Source organism: Oryza glaberrima, chromosome 2 (assembly GCF_000147395.1).
Source record: "Oryza glaberrima chromosome 2, OglaRS2, whole genome shotgun sequence".
Classification (NCBI taxonomy): Eukaryota; Viridiplantae; Streptophyta; class Magnoliopsida; order Poales; family Poaceae; genus Oryza; species Oryza glaberrima.
In genome coordinates this window covers 18,835,368-18,860,245 of record NC_068327.1, presented here as the reverse complement: position 1 = coordinate 18,860,245, position 24,878 = coordinate 18,835,368, and the positions used below count along the sequence as shown (strand labels likewise).

The window sequence follows — 24,878 nt, the reverse complement described above, 5'->3', positions numbered from 1 at the left end:
GTAATAGATAGCTTAGAGAAAGCTATCTAATAAGCTATACTGATGCAGTACAAGTTTATGAGAAAATTGTGTTTTTAAAAGCATATAGCAAGGATAATCCACAACTCCAGCTGTTAATTTAGATTTGTGGGCGAAATCTGCAAGTGGAAATCAGGACAACGTTACACGCCATAAACTTCCATATGTTGCTGCGTAAACAACGCCTGATCGAGTAGTTGCAACTGCATTAACAGTAATGCAGCATGCATGCACTTCGATCGAGCCATGACATGCTACTGCTGATCAAGCAGGAGACTGACGCTCACGCTGATCACACTGACAGTCTGACACTGATACACAATATTGTTTCAGTTTAGCTGGAGTATAGTAGGAGAATGGTCCATCAGGCACACATGTTCTCTCCCTGACATGAATGTACGGAGTAGGATTAGCAACTCACGAGCGACCAAAACAGTCTGGCCAGCTACCACCATCGCTCTTTGCACGGCTGCCACCGACGACGAGCTGGTATCGACGACACAGCAAAAACATCACACCCATCCCTAAGTTAGATACTCCTTCGTGCTATAGAAAATCAATCCAGTACCGATATAATATATCCTAATACTGAGAATCTGAATATATCTCTGTATAGACTATACTACTAGCTAGCTGTATACTTCTTATTTCGTTTTCTAATAGTGACACTTTCAACTTTGCAGTACACGCTTTACTATCTATATTATTTAAAAATTATGTACAAAAATACATACTCCCTTTATTTCAAAATATAACCATTTTTAGCTATGAATCTGGACAATTGTTTGTCCAGATTCATAGCTAAAAATATTTATATTTTGGGACGGAGGTAGTAAGATATAATTAAATCATGATTAAACATTATTTTAAAATAACTCATAGCAAAATAGATGATAATTCTATAAGTTTTTATAAATAAAAGGAATGATCAAATATATATTTAAAAGTTAACGGCATCATCTATTAAGAAAATAATGTTATTATTGATTGTACAGTATACAAATATGCATACAGGAAACAGCATGTACAAGTTCATTAGCTAAAGTTTCACGTCATTCCCTAACTCAGTCTAAAGTACAACACAATATTAAATATATGTGGTGATATAGAGCTGCTAGGTAGTATCATCATTAATGTCCAATCCTGCCTAAAGTACAGACAATGGTATTTTCTTTTGTTCATATTTTACATAAGAACACAGTCTCTGGAATGCTTTTTTAATTTTTTTTAATATAATATATACAATAAATAAATACATTTAATTTTTATCATAGTACTTTGTAAGACAAATCGTCTTTTAAACTAAATATTTTTGAAGTTATTTAATTATGTTATTCTAGTGCCCCTCAAACTAAATATTTTAAAGTTATTAATAGTTAAAGTTATAAAAGCTTAATCTTAGACTTAACCAAAATGATAAAAATTATGGAACCGGATGAAATAAATATATGTGGTAGAAAAATAGGTCATATACTTTCATCTTTTATGAAACTTTGGCTAATAAATATTAAATTAAGAAGGCCTGAACTAAAATTTACTCACTCTTTTGTTATACTAGACTTTAAATGCAGGGACAATTTATTACTATTCCCTTCATCCTATGATATGATATAAGAGATATCCTCCAAAATCTCTTATATTATCGGACGGAGGGAGTATAAAGGTTTGGCCAGTAACAAAATATAGAATTTTACCTATGTAGGGTGTGTTTAGTTCACGTTAAAATTGAAAGTTTGATTGAAATTGGAATAATGTGACGGAAAAGTTGGAAGTTTGTGTGTGGAAAAGTTTGATGGAAAAGTTAAAAATTTAAAGAAAAAGTTGAAAACTAAACCAGGCCGTAGTACTACATGGATAATTTTAGGACGGGATGGAGTGCTGCAAGTCTCTCTCTAGATCTGAATCTCCGACAACGGTTAGAAGTTGTGTTCTTCTGTGAACATCACGTCACATGTACTCTCCGTGACATTGTTTCAATCAAGATTAGTTCAAGCTAGAGTTCAAGTATAGCATATCCATTATATATTAATACTGAGATTTACTCTGTACTAGTATATCTAAACAATCAAGATTCAAGAGCTAGTACTGTAGTAGTAGGTGTTGTTTACGGAAGACTGGCATTGCATGCGGTTGTACGTGATGCACAGACATTTAATGCGCCCGATGCGGTTGTACGTTTTGGAGTTCGGTGTACTGTTTAAGCGGCGGCCGATGGGCCTGAACTCTATGTGGGCCAAACGTGAGGCTTGGCTGGGTTGTGTCACCGGGCCGAGTATACTAATTGGGCCGGCCTAAATGCCTAATTATCAAAGGAATAAGTTCATCCGAGGTCCCTTAACTTGTCAACGAATCCAATTTTCGTCCTTGAACCCCAAAACCAGATACAACGGATCCCTCAACTATCAAAACCGGTGCAGATAAGTTCCTCTGGCGGTTTAGAGGGCGGTTTTGGCTGGCGTGGCGCTTACATGGCAATTCGATCCAGAAAAATAATTAAATTAGTGGGGCCCACATGTCAGTTTCAAAAAAAAGGTGGGACCCACGTGGGCCCCACATGTCATCCTCACTGCTCCCTTCTTCCTGCTATCCTCTCTCTCTCTCTTCTTTCTTATGATGTGGACTAGGGCGGCGGGCGGAGTGGGGCGACGGTGGCCCGGCGGCGCACGAAGCCAGCGGGACAACCGCTCACCGGTGGCCACTGCGATGATCTCCAGCCCCTCGTCGAGTGCTTGCCCGGCCTCAGCGTCGCCGGTATCCGGTCCGACGACAGGCACGTCACGGACCTTCAATGGTGTCGTGTGCCGGCTGCGGCTGCGTCGGCCTCGCCCGCGGCTGGAGCACCGGAGTCACTATCAGCATGGAAAACAAGGCGCGTGGGGTGACCTCATCGACTGCCTCTGGCTGAGACCACACATCTGGACCTACCGCACCGTCGACGAGGCCTCCGACCACTGGCTGCGGATGTACGGCCACCTCATCAGGTACGGCGAGGACAGTAGCAGCCTCGTCAGGGTGATGAATCTGCACTCCGACGCCGCAGTAGCCGCCGCCGAAATCCGGTGGTTCGTAAGTGTGTAGATCGAACATTTGTTTGTCATGCTGCAACAGTGTGATGTGAGCGAACATTTTGGCACTGAATTTTGTTCAAATTTCAACGGGATTTACTGAGGGAAATAATGGATTGTATTGTGAGTAGAATTGTAGAAATAGAATCGAACAGCAACTGCAGCAAGCAGTTTCCAATCCCTGTGAAGTCGTGGAGAGGGGAGAAGGACAAAATGGCGACGTGCTCACCGTTCGCTTCTGGAAGCTAGCGGCCGACCAGATAAAGGGCGCCCGACGCTGATGATGCCCTCCTCCACAGCGCCGCTTGCGTCCCGACGCCCTGCTCCTGCGCCACTACCGCCAGTCACTAGTCACTACCGCTTGCGCCCTGGGCCCCACGCACCGCCGATGCCCTCCTTGATGCCGCTGCTGCTTGCACCCTGTGGCCCTGCGCGCCGCCACCGCACTGCTCCCGCGCCGCCGACGCCCAATCGCCGCATCGGTGGCTCGGTGCCCTCCTCAAACCCGTCGCCATCGGTGTCGTCGTCTTCGACTGCGGCGGCGGGGAAGCAGGTGGAGAGAAGCGGGAGCTCGCCTACCACCGCCCATAGCGAGGACGCCGTCGAGATCGGTGAGCGGCGCGGAGGACGGTGGAAACGGTGGCGGGGCCGCGATGGTGAGGTGTGCGTCCTTCTCCTAGCGGAGGACGCCGCTCCTTTCTCGCCGGTCGCCGGCCGCCTCCTGCGCATGCGCGCGCTCCTTTCCTCCCTCCAGCCGGCGCCCGTGCGCCGCTTCTTATCTCTGCCAGCGAGAGGAGGGAAAAGATGGGAGAGAGATGAAGACGACAAGAGATGGGGAGAGATCAGGAGAAAGAAGATGAGGGGTGAGAATGACTCGTGGGTCCCACCATTTTTATTAATTTGTATATGAAACTGATATGTGGGCCCCAAGGGTTTTTTTTTCGAATTGCCACGTAAGCACCACGTCAATGCCACGTCAGATGAAGACCGAGTCAAATTCGTCACGTAGGCGCCACGTCAGCCAAAACCACCATCTAAACCGCCGAAGGACCTTAGCTGCACCGGTTTTGATAGTTGGGGGACCTGTTATATCTGGTTTTGGGGTTCAAGGACGAAAATCGAATTCGTTGACAAGTTAAGGGACCTTATATCAACTTATTCCATTATCAAATCCACGCCCACTCGGCGCTCGCTGCTGTGCAGCTCATCCCGATTCCGGCTGCCGCAGAATAGTACAACATGAATCTGCATCCAAATATGCAATGTACGAGTGGTCGTAATCCAGCCGATGCAGGCAATCACATCCAAAATTCCGATGCATATATATGAAGGCAGAAAGAGGTGTTGTGGCTGAGGTTGGTTCGGCCGGTGGCGGTGGGAGTTGGCGAATCTGACGATCGATCGATGAAACCGATGGCGATGCCGGAATGCGCTTCAAAAATCACCGCCTGCGCGCTCGGCGTGGAATTAAAAGCTCAGCAGCAACCAGACAAGAGCTAACCGCTCTCGCACAGCGCAACGCCAACTCCAGGTGGCGATCTACCAAACCACCCCCCATTCTCTTCTCTCCAGCATGTGCCCCTGCACTGCACGATCCAAGTGGAGTGGAGTTATTAGTAGTGCAGTAACCCATCCGTCCCAAAATATAAAAAAGAGTAAAGTCTATTACCGGTCTCTAAACTTGTCTCTAAACTCGCAAATCGACCGTTCAGGTCCTCAAATTTGTTCGACTGTGTCATCCCAGTCCCTAAACTACAGATCACTCGTTTAGATCCTCCAACTTATTCAGTTGTGTCACCCCGGTCCCTAAATTTGGATTTGAATATCATCTGGGTCAAATAGGACAGTCTAAAGACTTTATATTTAAAAATAATTCATAACTTTTTTATGTGAACTCTAATGAAGACAAACTTTATATCAAACTGGTAGCCCTCGACGCGATCTACAACTTTGTAGTTGAATTTTTTTATTTTAAGTCATTTTTTGTCCCAAAATGTAATTTTAAAATTAAAATTTCAAAATCTATAACATGCAACAATATTTTGAGACCCTAAACAGTTTTAATTTAAAAACTTTTCAATTTCAAAGTTGTAGGTCGTGTCGAGGGCTACAATTTTGATATAAAGTTTGTCTTAATTAGAATTCACATCAAAAAGTTATGAATTACTTTTTGATATAAAGATTTTAGACCGTCATCTTTTAGGACCAGGGTGACACAACTGGACAAGTTGGAGGACCTGAACGAGGGATCTGCAAGTTTAGGGACCGGGATGACACAGTCGAACAAGTTTGAGGACCTGAACAATCGATTTGCGAGTTTAGGGATCAGGATGACACAGCGGTACAAGTTTATGGACCGGTGATGGACTTTATAAAATTTTGAAAGGATGTGACACATCTCTATCCCAGTTCGTAGCACTAGAATATATCATATCCCTCTAAATTATCTTATATTATGGGACGGGTATAGTAGTTTCATAAAAGGAAAAAAAACTCTAGTACTATTACTATTATTATGTGATGTTACACTATTGTCTATTTACTCCGTTTTATGAAATACGAACATGATAGTAATAGAACTAGAGGTTCGTATTTTATGACACGAAGAAAGTAGAGAACAGTGTAACATCATCACGTGCCAAAGCAAGGTCGATCGCGATGTGCGTGGGTCGTGGGAGGGAGGCAGGCAGCTCATGCTCATCTGGTCCCGAGTCCTAACAAAGTCGCCAGTCATCATCCAGACTCTCACCGTCTCACATGAGTGCTGCGCTGCTGCTTCAGTCGCTGGATCAACACGCCTACTCCTAGCTGCGTGCATCTGCGTGCGAATTCCAAGAGTGAACCACCCATGTTGCCATGTTGGTTCCGTGATTTAGCGCTTTTGAGAAACAATTTTGTTAAGGTGAATTTGGCAAGAGTTTTTGCGCGCTTTCTACCGGTTTAGCATTGGGGCTTATCATCAAATTTGAGGCATAATACCGTAAGACTAAAGATTCAGTGCCAAATTATATCGTAAAACTATAGTGTTTATAACTTCAGCAGAACAATAGCAGTAGGAAACTAAACTCTAAAATCTATAGTTTTGTTTCACTACTAATTTTTTTACTAGACATATGGTTTTAAGGTACTTGACCTTAAATTGGTAGCATAATAGATCCGGTGCCACATCTATAATTTTGTAATACTAAGTCTATATAGCTTTATAATAGTTTGGTTATGATAGTTTTGTAATACTATATAGATTTATAATAATTCATTCTCCTTTTCTTTCAAATGAACCCATACAGAGGCTGCTTTCGGGAAGTGGAGTTCCCATTACCGCGTGATTGATTAAGTATTAGTCTTAAAAAACTTGAAAAATAAATTAATATGATTTTTTTAAAAAAATCTTTTCTTTAGAAAACTTTTGCAAAAAATATACCGTTTAACCATTTAAAAAGCGCGTGTGTGAAAAATAAGAGAGTAGAAATTAGGAAAGTGAGGGAAAGAACACAGCCAAAGTCGCTAAAATTACACAAAATGGTTAATACCACACCACTAGGTTTCGAATATCAGAGTTTGGTGCTTATGGTCGACTTTCATACAAGAAAAACATTCGTTAGATGTCTGTTCGTATAAATATGTTTTCAGAAAAGGCAGGTGTTTGGCCTGCAATGATGCTCGGACAATTCTTTGCAAAATTCCCTATGAGACTGCAAGTATGAAATGTAGCGAAAGAACTCTTTCTCGGTGGAATGACAACGCCCATCTTTTGTTCACCATTTCTTTAATACAACTAAAGAGTAAGATCCAATGTACCCCGAATCCCATGGTTTTAAAGGGGGGTATGCAAAAAAAGGTATCAGTTGCCGTAAGTTTGCCGGGAGAGCTGCCGGTGAGTCGCTTCGCATTTACGTTACCGGCAGCTCGGTGAAGTTTCCTCTTTCAAACAATTGACTCTCTCTCCATTTGATGGCACTTTATTATGTGTGACATTTGCAAGAACACAATGTTGGACCTGCAAGAACAAACCCAGTATACACATGAGTACTCATAAACTCCGTAATCAACAGACAAAAGAGTGAAACTTCATGTGGGAACAACAGTTTACTGCAGTAGTAGCAAGGTAGTTGACTAAGGGTGTGTTTAGTTCACGCCAAAATTAGAAGTTTGGTGAAATTGGAACGATGTGACGGAAAAGTTGGAAATTTGTGTGTGTAGGAAAGTTTTGATGTGATAGAAAAGTTGGAAGTTTGAAGAAAAAGTTTGGAACTAAACACGGCCTAAATTACTTCAATATAATTAATGAGGTGAGAAGTGTGAAATCAGTTGACTACGTTGTTCGCCCAGCAAAGCAAACACGGATAAACTCTCTCACCAATCACTTTATCGATATCAAAACAATGACAAGGTTACAGTCAGCTGTTTTTATCTGAAAAATTGAACTCAAGCATGAGTTGCCCATCCACATTTTATAGCATCATTATAAAAGAGTGTGCACATACTACATATTCTCTCGCATTCCCCAAAGTTAGTAATAGCATGCACTGATAAAATAAGTGTGTGCATACTCAGGCACCTCAGTTTGGCTGCAAAGCATAATACTTTGTGGCTTGTATTGAGTTTTCTGTCACATTAATTACAGACTTTCTTCAGCCTCACTTTACCTTCCATGGAATATCTCAAGCAATCCTGCATTTCAAGCATATGTTCCCATAGTTATGGTGGAATTCATTACTGCATCTGAAAGGGATCATCCAGACTCAATATGTTAGGTAGATAAACCAACCTAGTTATCTCTATTATCTGTGAGTTCCAATTATTCCACCCAAGTTTAAGTAGGACATTGTTTTTTTTTTCCTTAAACTAGCGATTGGAGTATCACATTTGTCATCAGCGGTTTTGGAGTCAGTGTAGGCCATTAGTCTACAATACAAGCAATGGACCCATGGTGACTGGTGAACAAAAGACATAGTAAACTATCATCGCTCCCTTTTATCATGGACTCAAGGTATCATAGCTTGCTTACTGCACTTATTGCTATATTGTTACTTGTAACAATATTGCACTAAACCGTACATGACATATTCTGTGAAAAGTTAACTAGCAATAGCATGGTATAGTCAATATTAACTATATAAGCTTGTGATTTAAACTGTAAGTACGTTTTTAGCTGACATATAGTCAATGTAGCAAGTACATATTACTACATAGCTAGTTAGCCGCTGAAGCCAGCATTGAAGGGATTCGAAGCATGAGAAATATTCAAAAGGGGATCACTAGAACAAGTCTTATCGCCTTTATTGAGTAAGAAGAGAAAATGATTAAACAGAGTACCAAATGGTTTGCTTTTTAGAGTTTAGCCGGTACCTAAGCAAAATAGTTTATAAATTGCCTCAATGGACAGTCTCAATTTCACTAGGACTTCATTTTGGGTATGGCACAAAGGACAACATCCACCCAACATCAGATCTTTATTAAGGAAGCATAAGACAATCGAAGCCATAACAAATAATTTCAGAACCAGTCAGCTGTGAGGATGTGAACAGTATAGTATAGATCAATGCAGTGTCCAGGTTTTTTTCAATTAAACTAGAAAACATCTATTTCTAGTATCTCAACTCTTTACTCAGTTTAATTTTTCCTCAACTTCAAAACCTGGTAAACCTCGTCCCTCAACCATCTAAATCTCCTTTCACTGGTTTGGCTTTGTTCTTAACCAATTTGGCATCCAAATTGTATCCAATACAGGGTGGACCCACAAGTCATAGACGAGGCAGTTGGCTCACAATTTTCTCACATTCTTTCTCCATCTATAACAAGTAGACCTCGGCACTAATTCCAGGTTCTCTAGATGCATAGCAACCAATTCTTTGTTTCGTGGCATCATAACTTTCATTAAAGTGGCAATATTCTACTACTACTCTTTCTTGCAATAAATTATATAAATATTTAATTCTACTCCTTTTCAAGTTCATGCATCCCCCAGACCACAGTGACACTTTTTCTGTTTATACTTTAATCTTCTTCCATCAGTATAGAACATAATCCAAGACACAAGAGATTTGCCCTTTTGCTTTACATCCTCCTTTTGTTTACTGACTCAATGTCTAACATTGTCATCCAAATCTAACAAAACAAAAAGAACGATAAACATAGAGGGGCATTGCTTTACCGTTTAATCATCTGATCTCCAAGCTGACAAAATTTTCAAGAATGATCTGAAGACGCCTTCTCGGTAACCTCGGCGACAATGTCGCCGATGAACTTGATGAGCGAGCAGAGCCCGCCCAAGAAGTTGTGGTCAATCACCCCGTCCCCATCGTCGACATGCGCGAAGTCCACCAGCTTCACCCTTACACCGCCGCTTCCACCTCCGGGAGCAGCCGCCGCCGCCGCATTGGCGTCGTAGCCGAACAGAATCGACGCCGAGTAGAAGTGGTACAGGGTTTGCTCCTCGAACCACGCCTTGAGCTCCCCCAGCTGTGCCAGGACGCCGCCCTCCCCTCCGTACACCGCGGCGGCGAGCGCGCAGTCCAGGCCGTCGCCGCCGCCCGTGGACACGTAGCGGCGGAGCACGCGGCGGACCCCGGCGGCGTCGATCCCCTTCAGCTCCGACCGGTCCGGGCGCCACACGGCGCCGCCCCGGGCGTCGACCACCCGGACGCCGGAGACGCGGAAGCCGAGGAGCGCGCTGGTGGTCTCGCGGTCCTTGGCGAGGCACTTGGCGACGTAGGGGTCCGGGGAGCGCGGCGGCCACGTGCAGGCGCCGATCTTGACGTCGGCGACGCAGGGGGACGGGAGGCCCGCGAGGAGGTCGTCGAGGACGATGTGCGGGTAGGGCGCGCCGCCGGGGCTGGCTGGGGCCGGGAGGAGGCGGGTGCCGTGGAAGCGCGGGAAGAAGGCGCCCCGGACCCGGGGCGGGACGGCCGGGTGCGCGGTGAAGGCGGCGTAGAAGGCGGCCTCGTGCTCCCCGCGCTCCCCGGCCTGGAGGGGCTTGTAGAAGAGCCCCTCGCCGTCGACGAGCGGGCCCAGCTTGTCGGCGGACGCGCGGTGCCCCGCCACCTGGTGCTCCGGCGGGCGCAGGTCGGAGGCCATGGCGGCGACGGCGGCGGCGGCGGCGGGTGGTGGAGGTGGAGGGGGATTCGGCGAGAGGAAGCTTTTTAAAGAGATTGTTGGGAATCGCGAGCCTCGAGATCGTGACGTCAGCGGCTTTTGATTTTTTTTGGATCTGTTTCCTCGCTGACCGGGCGCGGGCGGTGGGCGCCCACGTTGTTGCTGCGAAACCCTCCTCCTCTGGCTTTTGGTCATTTGGAGCGAGAGCGTGGAAAGGTTTGGGAAGTCCGATTCATCAGTGGACGTTTCGCCGGATGGATGAATGGTGAGAAAGTTTCACCGCTCGATCAAGAGAGCAGCAAATTTTCCAGATCCCCTATCCAGAGAGACGAGGGAATGGACGGGAGCTCGCCGGCCACGCCCCGCGCTTGGCCCGTGCGCAGGTGGAATGGGAGGGGGCGCCGACCGAGTTCGCTCTCTCCGCCGAGCCCGATTCCACCGAGGTGAGATCAGTGGGCCCCAGAACGAAACGTAAATTAGGGCTCTAAATTTATTTTTATTCAATCGACTATTTTAATTAGTAGATTATATTAACTAGCATCGTGATCTGCGCAGATTGCGCGGCTAGCATCATTATATTTTCTCTTATATAATAGCATATATGTTTTCTCATTATATTATTCAAATATATTAAAATGACAACATAATTTTAAATTTTGCAATAACTTTACAAAACTACTAATGTATAATATTCATATTATATTTTATATACGTGTTAATTATTAATTATTTTTAATATCAAATTTTAGTTATTTGTAAATTATATATATTCTTATATGTACTCTAGACTCGTATTTCTTTTTTTTAATTCCGAATTTTCTGTAAATTGTATTTCTATATAGACTCTATGCTCTTCTTCTAATATTATTTATTTTATTTCTAATTTTATTTCTATGTAGACTCTAAACTCATCTTTCAATATTCTTTAATTTTTAGTTTCGAATTCCAGTTACTTCTAAATTATATTCCTATATTGACTTTAAACTCTTCTTTCCATGTTTTTCTTAATTTCGAATTTTAGTTATTTGTAAATTGTATTTTTATACGGACTCTAAACTCTACTTTTAATTTTATTATATTCATTCCAAATTTTAGTTAGTTTTAAATTCCTATATAGACTATATACTCAACTTCTAATATTCCTTATTTTTTAATTCCGAATATCTTTTTTTTTCTTAATTGTATTTCTATATGGACTCTATACTCTACTTCTATTCCTTATTTTTAATTCCGAATTTCAGTTATTTCCTAATTGTATTTCTATATGGACTCTATACTCTAGTTCTAATATTTCTTATTTTTAATTCCGAATTTCAGTTATTTCCTAATTTCAGTTATTTCCTAATTGTATTTCTGTATGGACTCTATACTCTACTTCTAATATTCCTTATTTTTAATTCCGAATTTCAGTTATTTCCTAATTGTATTTCTATATGGACTCTAGTCTCCTCTTCTAATATTCCTTATTTTTTAATTCCGAATTTAAACTATTTCTAAATTGTATTTCTATATGGACTCTAGTCTCCTCTTCTAATATTCCTTATTTTTTAATTCCGAATTTAAACTATTTTTAAATTGTATTTCTATATGGATTCTAGTCTTCTCTTCTAATATTCCTTAGTTTTTAATTCTGAATTTCAGCTATTTCTAAATTGTATTTCTATATGGACTCTGATTTTTCTTTTTCTCCGATTAACGTGAGAATTTCTAGGCCATGAGAGCGAACGTGGAGGCTCATTTTTCTATTCCTTTAATAATATAATAGATAGATGATAGTTATATTCAATTGATCATGTATGTGTGCAAATAAACAGTTGACCACCAGTAATTCAGTATCGACTCAATATCTTACTTATAATCCAGTTGTCCAGATTAATGTGGTAGACGAGGCAGCCGGTCAGCTGCTCTGGGTCTCGTGTCACTCACGCCTCGCGTGGCTTCAAGCTAACACGGTGGAACACCGACGCTAAAAGAAAAAAATACACTACGCACGGCAGATCAAACGGAGACGTACTTAGCTTAGGACTGGGCGATAGGCCGGAGTACACGACTCGCTGCCTCTCATTATATCGCATGCACATGAACACACACAGAACGTCAATGCTATAGCTACGACTGGCTGGTTGTGCTATGGCCTCTCTGATTTGGGGGGCCTCAATTTTTTTTGTGGGGCCCATTACGGGCGCTCCGTTTGCACGCCCTCATCGACGGGCCTAGGTGAGATGGGAGAAACTTTGTCGCCGATACTTCCGAGGAGAGGGAGCGACTGCCGCTACAGAGGGGGATTGGAAGTGGTGAGTGATTTGGGGCCACGGTGAGAGGGAGGGGTAAAGGTGAAAAAAAAACTAGGTAGGGCACTTACAGGTGGGGTACGTCGGTAGATTAGAGGTGGTCAGAATTGTAAAGCTAGTATCCTCAAAGCAACCTTGTCCTATATGACGTGTTGGAACCCTTACACTGTTTATGGTCTTACAGTGTGCAGGTTTGTATAATGCGAATGGAATTAAAATGTTCAATAATGCAACATGCAACATATGCTGATCAATGGAGGACAAATATATGCAACAAATTTAGTTAATGTTAATAAACCTGATCGGTGTGGCATAATTAAAATGGTCACAAATTGAGCGTGAAGATATTATCCTACCACCCTTGCAGCATAGGCGTAGGGATAAGGGACTAGTAAGGGTCATGAGCCATGGCTCTCTCATATTTTATATACCTCACTATTTTCTCTGACTTAGCTTGCATCAAAATTAGTTATAAAAAAATTTAGCACTGTAATTAGTCGAAATATATCGCCTGGCATATAATTTAGTGCTATGATTCCTAGCACACATCCACTATCTAGGTTCATATTATAACTGGCTACGTAGTAACTTGCAGCATCCATCAAGGTGCCCTGACCAAATGAGAGAGAGAGCGCAATCGCTGTTGTGTCTAATATTTTTCAAGTGGTGCATGTGCTTTAAGGACTATTTCAACATTGTAAAAATACATGGCTTTTCCAATAAATCAAGGGCGGAATTTTTTTTAGCTAAATACTGAGAGAATCAACACTCACCGATAAAAAAAAAACTAGTTCAAATAAATGAGGCTAACTAAAATTCTATCATTACATTGGTTTGAATCATACTAGTTATGCAATGTAAAAACACATTATTTTGTTGAGACCAAGTTGGTCCAACGAAGCTTTGTTGTTATAGCCTTATTTTCTGATCTCCTTCCTCGTAGAGCGTTTTGTAGAAAGGAATTGAAGCATAGAATCAAAGCAAGAAAATGTTGTTAGGCATGTGCGTGCACATGCATATGGTAGTACCAAAAATAACTTCCTCTAGGATAGAACTGTGATGGATCAGATGAAGATAATTATTATGGTGAGTACGTTGGATTGACCACTTGAGTCTCCGATACTTTGACTTCTTCAATTTTGTATGTAGGGCCACATAATTTTCCTTTTTTTTTCAAGTAGAAAATTGAAATCTTAGGTCTATGGATTTCAAATATAACACACACACACGTAAACATGCCACTCACGTTTGTTTCACTTCAATAATCTTCTAAATTAAAAAAAAAAAACTCACTCAAGTGAATTAGGCATGAGGAGATTTATCCCACCCATTTCAAGTGAATAACACTTATTCCCATTAATCCCTACCATAGTTCACGCTGTAGAGTTGAGAGAGTAGTGAGAAAATTGCATGGTAAGTTGAATAATAATCATTGAAAGTATGCCATATATGTCACAAACCTTTTCCTTTCAGAATTTTCAATGGAGGTCCTAACCATAATAAATTGAGTTAACTGACCTATTGGAATCAGTCATATAACTATATGTGAATCTAACAAGGGAGGAAGAAGAGATTCAAAGGATGTACATGTGTAGGGCGGAGCTAGAGGAAAATATCACTAGGGTCACTCACATTACACTATAGGGTTACTCTTCTCTGCTTAAGGATGATGAATAATAATTAACATGGTGTTAGAAACTTTTATCGGGGTCATTAGACCCCGGTAAATATATAGTAGCTCCGCCGCATATATGTAGGTATAAGACACATCCATATATATGCTTCAACTAAACAAAATATAACAACTTTTATTTTTCTAGCAAGAACCCAAGCAGTTGAAAGAACAAGGTCTACCATCCCTATGGCTATCAAAAACGAATGAGAGTTCAATCACATAGAGGAAAGGTTGCTATTTCCCTTACAGCCCTATTAATTAGTTCATTCAATTGTTCAGTGTTTGTCCTGTTGGATGCAGATCCAAAATAAAAGTGTGAAATGGCAGCTAGATGGTACTGGGTTATTGTGTAATGGGCCGCTTGTTATGCATCATTTTTAGGCTAAGTTAGGTGGTTTGTGCACATGTGGATGAGCATGTGGCAAAAACACTTTAATTTTAAGCATGCACACAAATTTTCATCATAACAACGTGAACATATTGAACCCCTCAAGTAATAGAATGACCAGATGAAATATAATTCCACCCTTATCTGTTGACATAGGAAAGCAATAATAGCAAGAAGCAAGCCTAATGAAACAAAAGTTGCTCATACGTGAAAATTAATTGAACAATGAAAACAATAAAAGCCCCTTTAATTACCTTTCAAAAAGATATGCTTGCTTTTGCTTATATAAGACAAATAAATATCCATATCCTACGTGGAACAGGTGCGAGACATGCAATTTAATAAATACCCATGAAGTACGTCATGACTACGCGATTTCCTGACTGAAATTAGCTTTGATGTGTTAGTTACTCTTTGACTATATAATCTATAAGTGTTAGTACCATCATGACCTTCTAGGGTATTAGAGTGACTTGTGAATTTTGACATTGAATTTTATGGGCTTCATATTTTTCAAGGCCTCATGGGTCACCTGCAAGTGAGAATCAATCCTTGCCCCTGCCCTGGTAGACTCACGGGTCGAAATCTGGCCCCGTCCCCAACCCCATAAGGACAGGTACATATCGGATCCCCATCCCCAACAGGTATTTTGCCATATTTTGCCACACCTAGTTGATCCTAGCATATGTTAGCAGTGTTCACGTAGACCATAATCTAGATGATATAGACCGCATATAGATGCTAGAAGATGGGTTATCATCTTGTTTAGGGCTTAAACTGTGAATTGGACTTTTTGACCGTCTAGTCGGCCAAAGATGATCCTAGACCGTCTAGACTACACAGTTAGACAACATTCAGAAGAGTGTAAATCGTAAACTTGTCGTTTAGACTATGGTCTAGGCAATGGGCCAATGCATTTTTTATATGACGGGAGTTGAAACTTTAAGCCCAACCCAAAGCCCATATGGTTTAGGTTTTTGACTGCATTCCAAACCCTTCTCTTATACTCTAAGCCAATCACTACGACAAGGTCACGTTGCCTCTATTCTATTAGTCACCACCCTGGAGCTTGCTTCCACCTCTCTCCGACCCATGGTTTTACGCGAGTGGCTTCACCTATCATAGCATCGTTGGTCTCCAATATTCTATGGAACATGTTAAGCATATATACATGTGTGCCAAGAAAAAAAATATGCCGATATTGTATGGTATATCGTTTAAACTGGCTAGCCTCTAGACCATGGGTCACTGTCCATATAGTGTTTAGCATTTAGGTGAACACTGTATGTCAGGTACTTTCGTATACTTATATCAACATAATTTATCCTTTCATCACAGCTATTCTGGATTTTCATATTAAGTTAGGTTAGTTTTTATACCCATATCACTATAATGTATTATTTTTGCTTAGCAAAAAGATGTTAAATTTTCTTGTGGCTGATGACATCTCGTGTTAAATTACCAATCCGTAACCATGAAAATCACCCACTAGCAATAATTACATATTTAATCTCATGCAAGTATGCAACATCATCTATAATTTATTTATCTAATTCTACAAATCAACATGCAAGTATATCTAATAATCATCCCTCACATCATTTCCGCAATATTTTAACAAATCTATTTATCATTTTTATAATATTTAACATATACTTATCAATATATTCTACATCAAAGCGCGGATATAATTTGTTTGTTTTACGATAGGTACTGATAAACCCTCATGTTTCATTATTTTTTTCTTTTTACTCCTAGTTTGATTGTCAAAAAATATATTAGAAATACTTAATAAATCCCGTAGCAAAGTGTGCGGAATCACATACTTCCTCCGTTTCACAATGTAAGTCATTCTAGTATTTTCCACATTAATATTGATGCTAATGAATCTAAATAGATATATATGTCTAGATTCATTACAATCAATATTAATATGGGAAATGCTAGAATGACTTACATTGTGAAACAGAGGGAGTAGTGTTTATCATATTCAATGCCAGGTTTGATTCTTGGTGACATAGGGCATCCTAAAATATGTATTGTAGAATTAATATTGAGTCAAAATGTAATTAATGATTGGCTAATGTTCTCGGACTAGCATATACTCGTATAAAGATTGGTTTCATCAGGCTTTCGAACTAAAATTGGGGCATTAATGAATCGGTTTCTTTGATCATATTGGGTGCTTGCCATACTAAAGAACCACTATTGAACTCCTGATATATATTGTCAGTTGAGACCACAAACCATATTTACCGTGTGCTTGCTTATTTCCCTACAATGTTTTTTTTAACAGCTAACATCCAAAGCCATGCACTGATGTACTAGTGATCAGGCCGCGGATGGATTTGATCAAAAGAAGTACTATATCAATTTACAGTTTATAGTGCGTTACCTGCAATTAGTTTTTTAAAGGAGATTTATATGCCATCATTTTATACTACGTGAGATTCACTTTGATAAATTGTTTCTTTGCTGCTTCTGCAGGGTGGCATTGCAAGTTTATTCATATGCACTAGTTCTAAGGAAATACCTCATAAAGAAACAAGCGATATATTGTGTGCAAATTGTGCTTTTCTATTCTGTTGTGTCTTCTGCTTTGTCTTGTTACGTAATTATCGTTGCACCATGATATAAATAATCTAATAAAACTAGAGGCGCACAATAGGCACCCCCGGCTTGTAAAAACATATGGATTTCTATGGAGAAGGATAGAGTCCAAAAGTCTCAGCACGGAAACGTATAATTAGTTCCTTTCCTTTTGTAATCAAATTTATTAAAAGTTTCGATTAATATGCAAATTCTTAATTCTATGATCAACACGACAACTAATTAAAAAAGTCAATAATAAATAAATAAATATAAATACTCCACCCAAACATTGTTAGATGTTGCTAACCAATTTAGAAAGAAAATAAGCCAAAGTATTTATCGGAAACGACAAATAAAACTAATCGGAAAAAGGAAATACGTCAAAATATATTTATCTGAAACGACAAATAAAACTGACCGGTGATAGTAAAATAGAAAAAAATAAATTATGATGTTTATTACATCCAGCTCGTATCGTATCAGGAGTGGATTGGTTTTGCCATCACTCCTACCCGACTCTGCCTAACCGTCAGCCCCGTCCTGTTCCCTAACAAATCCACCACACCCGTTCGCGTGACGCAAGCGGACAGCACGCGCGACCTCTCACTGCTACGTGGGCCCTTATCCAAGCCACGTCACCCTGATCTATCTAAACCCACCTTTTTTTTTTCCTCTGAAGTAATTAACCACGGTAAATAAATTGGTCGAAACGGGTAATTAACGCAGTGTGTGGGAGGGAGGAGTGCCCAATATAAAACCAAGCCTCCTCCCTACCCCTCTCCTCCGTTCCGCGCATCGCTACACCCCAAAAACCTCTCACGCGCTCTCTCCCCTCGCCTCGCCGCGCCGCTGCGTCGCCGGCGACGGGATCGTGGGCTCGTGGAGAGGGCACCGCCGCCGCCGTTGCCGCCGGACGGATCTAGCCGTCTACACCCCGCTCCCCGCGCTCTCTCTCGAGGCGATCGCGCCGAGCTGAGCTGAGGTGAGGTGAGCCGCTCCCCCCTGATCCGATGCCTCCGTCTCCATCTCGTGCGTTGTTGGGTGTGCCGGGGCTCAGATCTGGCGGTCTGGGGTCCCGCCGCCGCCCGATCTGTGGGTCGCGGGTGTCGATTCGGGCGGGCGGCGGCGGCGGCGGCTCTACTCTGCTCCGCCGTTTTGCTCGGGGGGTCTGGTTCCGGACGCCGGGAATTTCACGAGATCGCGTGGGTTTCTGGATGGGCTAGGCGTCAGATCTGCGCGTGCTGCTACCGTTGCAGCTTTTTTTTTTCTTCTTCGTGGCGTATCCGTGAGATTTGCATCTGTACGTGCTTGCGCATTGCGGGTGGTTTACTCTGCCGTGCACTGGGGGCCATCGCTGCAGAAAGGTGGCCGGGGTTTGAGCTTTTGACCCCTGGAGTGGTTGGAATCTTGCAGTTATTTGGGGTGGGGTGTGGGCCAAATCTTTCGGGTGCAATTTTCCCCAAGTTTCCTTTTAGAGAAACATGCTCGTTTCTAGCCATACCAGTGTAGGATAAGAGCGTGATACGTGCTGACCACTTACGTTCCTCCTGAATGAATATCTGATTGATGATAGTTAGCTGCTTCTTGTTTAGGGTGGGGGGTATCTATCGTAATTCATTTTCAGATAGGAGAAAATTTGTGGGTTGGTACGATATGTTAGCCCAGGCATACTAAATTTGGCTTTGGCTAAGCTGGTTCTATCCTTTCGTTTGATCGCAGGGTGTAGCTTACTATCATGGCGTCAGCCACTGGAGCGTCTGGATGGCTGAGGGGTAAGGTGAAGGGTGTGACTTCTGGGGACTGTCTTCTCATCATGGGGAGCACCAAGGCGGATGTCCCGCCGCCTGAGAAGTCGATTACTCTGTCATACCTCATGGCCCCAAGGCTGGTAAGATTTATATGGACTTGATTTAGTCAGACAATATAACACATTTTCTAGGTTCATTTGTCTCATGAATTTGTGGAAGTGTTTGGTCTGTTCCAAAGTGGTCGACTTTTGTGTAACCCCTAAAACTAATGGAAATACTCCATCCTTCCTTTTTTATATGACCAATGTCAAACAAATAAAACCAGAGGCAGTATAATAGTGACAATCGGACTCTTTCCACCACCGCATGCATTAATATTCCTACGCTATGGTTTTATATTTTCTCGTGTAGTTCAAAACTTATGAATTTATTCTTATTCTCCAGTCTTTCCCTCCCTTTTTGCTTTATGTATTGAAACTAAAACTTTGTGCTGCTCAAGGCTCGCCGTGGTGGAGTGGATGAACCATTTGCTTGGGAAAGCAGGGAGTTTCTAAGGAAACTCTGCATAGGAAAGGTACTCCATGTGAATTTTAGATCTTCTTTGAATTTACTTAAATGCATAGATATCGATTGTGTTTGTAGAAAACATGCCAGTTTCCCTGTTACCAATGAAAAATTCAAACATGTTACAGGAGGTCACATTCAGAGTGGACTACACAGCTCCAAATGTTGGACGAGAATTTGGTACTGTTTACCTCGGTGACAAGAATGTTGCCTACTCGATAATTGCTGCAGGATGGGCAAGGGTAAAGGAGCAAGGCCCAAAGGGCGGTGAACCGAGTCCATATCTTACTGAGCTGCTAAGGTTGGAGGAAGTTGCTAAGCAGCAGGGTTTAGGTCGTTGGAGCAAGGTTAGCAAATCTTTTTGTTTCTGCCCCCTCCCCCTTTTTCTTTGTACTGCAAGAGATGAATGCTTTATTGTTTGCTTTTTTATGCATGTTCTTTTTAAACTTTCAGGAACCTGGTGCTGCTGAAGAATCAATAAGAGATCTTCCACCATCAGCAATTGGTGAAGCTAGTGGTTTTGATGCAAAGGGTTTTGCAGTTGCGAATAAAGGCAAGAGTCTGGAAGCCATTGTTGAACAAGTTCGTGATGGCAGTACAGTTCGTGTTTACTTGCTCCCAAGTTTCCAATTTGTTCAGATATATGTTGCTGGAGTTCAGGTATGCTTGTCATGGACCCTTTTGTCTACTATCGTTTCTTTTTTCATGTTTAGAAAGGTGAATGTTGATTAGACAAAAATGTAGTCTCCATCCATGGGGAGGCGCCCACCGAATCCTACAGTGGTGGCTGCAGCAGAGAGTACTGCTGATGGCGCTACAAACGGTGGAGATTCTGAGGAAGCTCCAGCACCACTGACTACAGCCCAAAGGCTTGCCGCAGCAGCGGTTTCTACTGAAATTCCACCGGACAGGTTTGGAATAGAAGCTAAGCACTTCACAGAGACACGGGTTCTCAATAGAGATGTAAGACATATCATGATTCAAAGTTTTTAATCCTCTTTGCAAACAATAATTACTATATTTCATAAGTTCCTTCTGTTCTCTTTTGAACTTTCCTCTAGGTGCGAATTGTGGTGGAAGGCACAGATAGTTTCAGCAATATAATTGGCTCAGTGTATTACTCTGATGGGGATACATTGAAGGATCTGGCCCTTGAGCTTGTTGAAAATGTATGATCAATTATTTATCCACTACCTTTCATTTGATTCACATGATTCTTTTTAAGATTTATTTTAATAATGAGATCTGCTTGCATTGAAATTCTTTTGTATGATTAATTATGCAGGGTCTTGCCAAGTATGTTGAGTGGAGTGCCAACATGATGGACGTTGATGCAAAAATAAAGCTGAAGAATGCTGAGCTTCAGGCTAAGAAGGACCAGTTGAGAATTTGGACAGGATTTAAGCCACCAGTGACAAACTCGAAGCCAATCCACGACCAGAAATTCACTGGAAAAGTGGGTTCCCTGTTCTCACAAGTAGTGTATTCAACATGATCATGCGATTGAAGCTAATTTGCTTTGTGTTGATCCTTTCATAGGTTGTAGAGGTTGTGAGTGGGGATTGCATCATTGTTGCTGATGACGCAGCTCCTTACGGAAGTCCTTCTGCAGAACGCCGGGTTAATCTTTCAAGCATTAGAGCTCCTAAAATGGGCAACCCTCGTAGAGATGAGAAGCCTGATAATTTTGCTCGTGAAGCCAAGGAATTCTTGCGCACAAGGTTGATTGGCAAGCAAGTATGTACATAGGTTTTGAGATATTCCATCAGAAGTTCCATAACAAGTTGTTACCTTTGTTGAAAATTTATTGATTTTTTCTCCTTCCTATTTCCAGGTGACTGTTGAGATGGAATACTCTAGAAGGATCAGCACTGTGGATGGACAGCCCACAACAAACACAGCTGATGCCAGGGTTTTGGATTATGGGTCGGTTTTTCTTGGTTCACCTTCGCAGGCTGATGGTGATGATGTTTCTTCCATTCCAAGCTCAGGCAACCAACCTGGTATCAATATTGCTGAGACTCTGCTCTCAAGGGGCTTTGCTAGAACATCTAAACATCGGGACTACGAAGAAAGGTCACACTATTTTGACCTGCTGTTGGCGGCTGAATCACGAGCTGAGAAAGCAAAGAAAGGAGTTCATTCTGCAAAAGAATCACCTGTCATGCACATAACAGACTTGACAACGGTTTGGCACTCTTGCTTGTTCTTTTACTTTTACTTTTCCTTTGGCACCTTTATTAACTCGTAGTTCCTATGCGCTCAGGTTTCAGCAAAGAAGGCCAGAGACTTCCTTCCTTTCTTACAGCGGAACAGAAGACATTCCGCAATTGTTGAATATGTCTTCAGTGGCCACCGTTTCAAACTAACAATTCCTAAGGAGACTTGCAGCATTGCCTTCTCTTTCTCTGGTGTTAGATGCCCTGGTAAAGATGAGCCCTACTCGAACGAAGCTATTGCTTTGATGAGGAGGAGAATTCTACAGCGAGATGTGGAGGTATGACTCTTGTGCATCTTTGGTTAATCCACCTCCATGGCTTCGATGTCTAAATAATACCATGTGATTCTACAGATAGAGGTTGAAGCAGTTGATAGAACTGGGACATTCTTAGGTTCCTTATGGGAGTCCAAAACCAACATGGCTTCTGTTCTTCTGGAGGCTGGTCTGGCCAAGCTTAGTTCATTTGGCTTGGATAGGATTCCGGATGCAAATGTTCTAATGAGGGCTGAACAGTCTGCAAAGCAGCAGAAACTCAAGGTAACCACTTCTATTCTTGAACTACACAAGGAGAAAACATGCTGACATCCTTTTCTTTTTCAAGATCTGGGAGAATTATGTAGAGGGTGAAGAAGTTTCCAATGGATCTGCATCTGAATCCAAACAAAAGGAAATTCTCAAGGTTTGTTGATCAAGAATATATTGGAATGTACAGACTTGCCATTTTGTAAACAAACTGTTAACCTGGTTTCCATATTCAGGTTGTTGTAACTGAAGTCCTTGGTGGTGGAAAGTTCTATGTCCAAACAGTTGGTGACCAAAGAGTGGCTTCCATTCAACAACAGCTTGCATCTTTAAAACTTAAAGATGCACCTGTTATTGGTGCTTTTAATCCTGTGAAGGGGGAAATAGTTCTTGCTCAGTTTAGTGCTGACAACTCCTGGAATAGAGCAATGGTACGTTTCACTTCTATCCTGATCTTGAAAGTTGCCTGTATGTCTCACTTCTATGTTGCAAGTCAAAACTAATTATGTGTTGGGGTCATGGTTTAGGTTTATGCTAACCTAAGCAGCTTACTAGAACTTCACAAAATTTCCTTTGGTATTTACATTTTTCCTTGCAAAGGGGGTTTAATGGCATTAATTGTGTTGTGACTTTAGAATGATAATATGCTATCTTTGCAAATCAATTGTTCCCTTGGTTAGCTGTTCTGTATAGTCAAGTAAAAATTTCTACAAGTGGTGGGTCATACCAATTGAGTAATTGCTTATTTTCATAAATGTTTGGGCCACTTGAGTTAATTTGGACCCAGGAAATGGGTGATATTGTTAGAATCCATTGTAATTCATTTGACTTGCTCAAACTTGTGTTCCTGCTAAAATGAAGGATTGGATAAAAGGGACTTAGATGATATATTCTTTAGTTGAATATTTAAGGGACTTGGGGCATTAGCGTTTTATGCCAATGTTGTTTTTACCTCATAGCTTCGCTAATGCTCTGCTGTTGATTGCCTAAACAGCTAGTGATTTCATCCTGTTGTTTTAATTACATGATCCATCAGCCATGGGATCATCTGTAGGAAATTGCACAAACTCATGTTTTATTCTTATGAACCATTTTAGTCCTGGACTTGTTAAGTTGAACATTCCCGTTTCTAGTTTCTGGTTTTCAAAAATAATTAGGAAGTATATCCATTTTAACTGATCTGCAGATTGTGAATGGACCTCGAGGAGCTGTATCATCTCAAGACGACAAGTTTGAAGTATTCTACATTGACTATGGCAACCAAGAAGTCGTTCCTTACAGTCGCATACGGCCTGCTGACCCATCAATTTCCTCTTCGCCTGCTCTTGCTCAGTTGTGCAGCCTTGCCTTCATAAAAGTGCCCAACCTAGAAGATGATTTTGGCCATGAAGCAGCAGTCTATCTGAATGATTGCTTGCTCAACAGCCAAAAACAATACAGGGCAATGATTGAAGAGCGTGATACTTCTGGTGGAAAGTCCAAGGGACAAGGCACTGGAACTATTCTGATTGTTACACTGGTTGACGCAGAGACAGAAACCAGCATCAATGCTACCATGCTTGAGGTTCGTGCTACTTGCTACTTAACATTATGAATTGTGGTGATCTTAAATTAGTTGTCGGTTAGCTTCTGCATAGTCTGCTGTCACATATGAATGCTACTCAACATTGCTTCTGTTTGAGATTGAAGGCTGCTTGCAAACTAGTCACAGAGATATGTGAAATTGTCTTCGTTGCTAATATTCCCATTCTGTTTATGCAGGAAGGGCTTGCTCGGCTTGAAAGAAGCAAGAGATGGGATACTAGGGAGAGAAAGGCTGCTCTCCAGAATCTGGAACAGTTCCAGGAGAAAGCAAAGAAGGAAAGGCTGCAGATCTGGCAGTATGGTGATGTTGAATCTGACGAGGAAGAGCAAGCTCCAGCTGCTAGGAGAACTGGAGGGCGTCGGTAGATGAGAGAAGGCTGCTCAAGACAGCAATGGCGTCGGTAAGCTATCATCAAGTTTTGGACACCGGGTCAGACTCTACCGGGAGCTTTAGATGAAAAACATAGAGAAAGAAAATGAGGATTACCTTATTTATGCAGTTAGAACAGAACTTAGCGAGGCGAAACTTCCTTAGTTTGAGCACTGTTGCTTGATGCTGAACTATTATTCCGTTTTACACCGTAATGTTGAGGTTAAGATACATTGTTTTTCCCCTAAACTTAATAATGTCGTGTACTTGGTGCACTGCAGTTCTTTGTAGACACAACATAATACCGAGAGCGCAGTCAATTAAAATTCAGGATTGAACTTAAAGAGGTATCCCAAGATTGCCACTGCCGTCTTCTCTGGATTCGATGGTTTCACCTCGTTATGCTTGTTCCGAGTCTTCTGACTGCACTGCATTCATGGGGTCTCATATTATACCCACATGCTCCCATGGCGTTCCGTTTATTTTTGTTCCTTGGAACGTGGATTTTCTAGTGGACAAAGCTCCTCGCGAAAACCGGCGGTGTCCTCCAGTTAACCTATCCATGTACTGTTTCGGTCATGTGTAAAGATGGCAGCTGGTCCGTGGGGTTTTGCACTTTTGCTACCCCAAATCCACCTGCACGACAAAGAAATCCTACCGCCGGGGGACCGACCCCATTCACCGCTGTGTAGTGGACTGAGCTTCAGACCCACACCAACATGGATAAAACAGCTGCGTAACGCAA

At 41.8% G+C, this 24,878-nt stretch overlaps 2 protein-coding genes and 1 pseudogene across 4 annotated transcripts; 2 read left to right on the top strand and 1 right to left on the bottom strand.

Annotated features, from left to right (window-relative positions):
- The first annotated feature begins 2,806 nt into the window (after positions 1-2,806).
- Positions 2,807-3,096, top strand: LOC127761304 (uncharacterized; annotated as a pseudogene).
- Positions 3,097-6,813: 3,717 nt separating this feature from the next.
- Positions 6,814-10,500, bottom strand: LOC127761006 (inositol polyphosphate multikinase IPK2). 2 transcript variants are annotated; one of them, XM_052285209.1, is made up of 2 exons: positions 9,238-10,492; positions 6,814-7,080 (listed from the first exon to the last, which is right to left on the bottom strand). In XM_052285209.1, exon 1 carries the CDS (start codon positions 10,371-10,373, stop codon positions 9,273-9,275), a length of 1,101 nt encoding a protein of 366 aa, XP_052141169.1. In that variant the 5' UTR covers positions 10,374-10,492; the 3' UTR covers positions 6,814-7,080; positions 9,238-9,272. The 2 variants fall into 2 exon arrangements, with proteins under 2 accessions (XP_052141169.1, XP_052141170.1); XM_052285210.1 differs by lacking the exon at positions 6,814-7,080 and adding an exon at positions 7,088-7,754 and having other exon boundaries at positions 9,238-10,500.
- Positions 10,501-17,894: 7,394 nt separating this feature from the next.
- LOC127762198 (ribonuclease TUDOR 1-like) lies at positions 17,895-24,497 on the top strand. 2 transcript variants are annotated; one of them, XM_052286607.1, is made up of 16 exons: positions 17,895-18,106; positions 18,844-19,012; positions 19,372-19,446; positions 19,565-19,783; positions 19,890-20,096; positions 20,181-20,399; positions 20,498-20,605; positions 20,722-20,892; positions 20,976-21,173; positions 21,271-21,624; positions 21,703-21,933; positions 22,009-22,194; positions 22,259-22,336; positions 22,416-22,610; positions 23,366-23,743; positions 23,941-24,497. In XM_052286607.1, exons 2-16 carry the CDS (start codon positions 18,860-18,862, stop codon positions 24,127-24,129), a joined length of 2,961 nt encoding a protein of 986 aa, XP_052142567.1. In that variant the 5' UTR covers positions 17,895-18,106; positions 18,844-18,859; the 3' UTR covers positions 24,130-24,497. The 2 variants fall into 2 exon arrangements, with proteins under 2 accessions (XP_052142567.1, XP_052142566.1); XM_052286606.1 differs by having other exon boundaries at positions 17,895-18,111.
- The last annotated feature ends 381 nt before the right edge of the window (positions 24,498-24,878 follow it).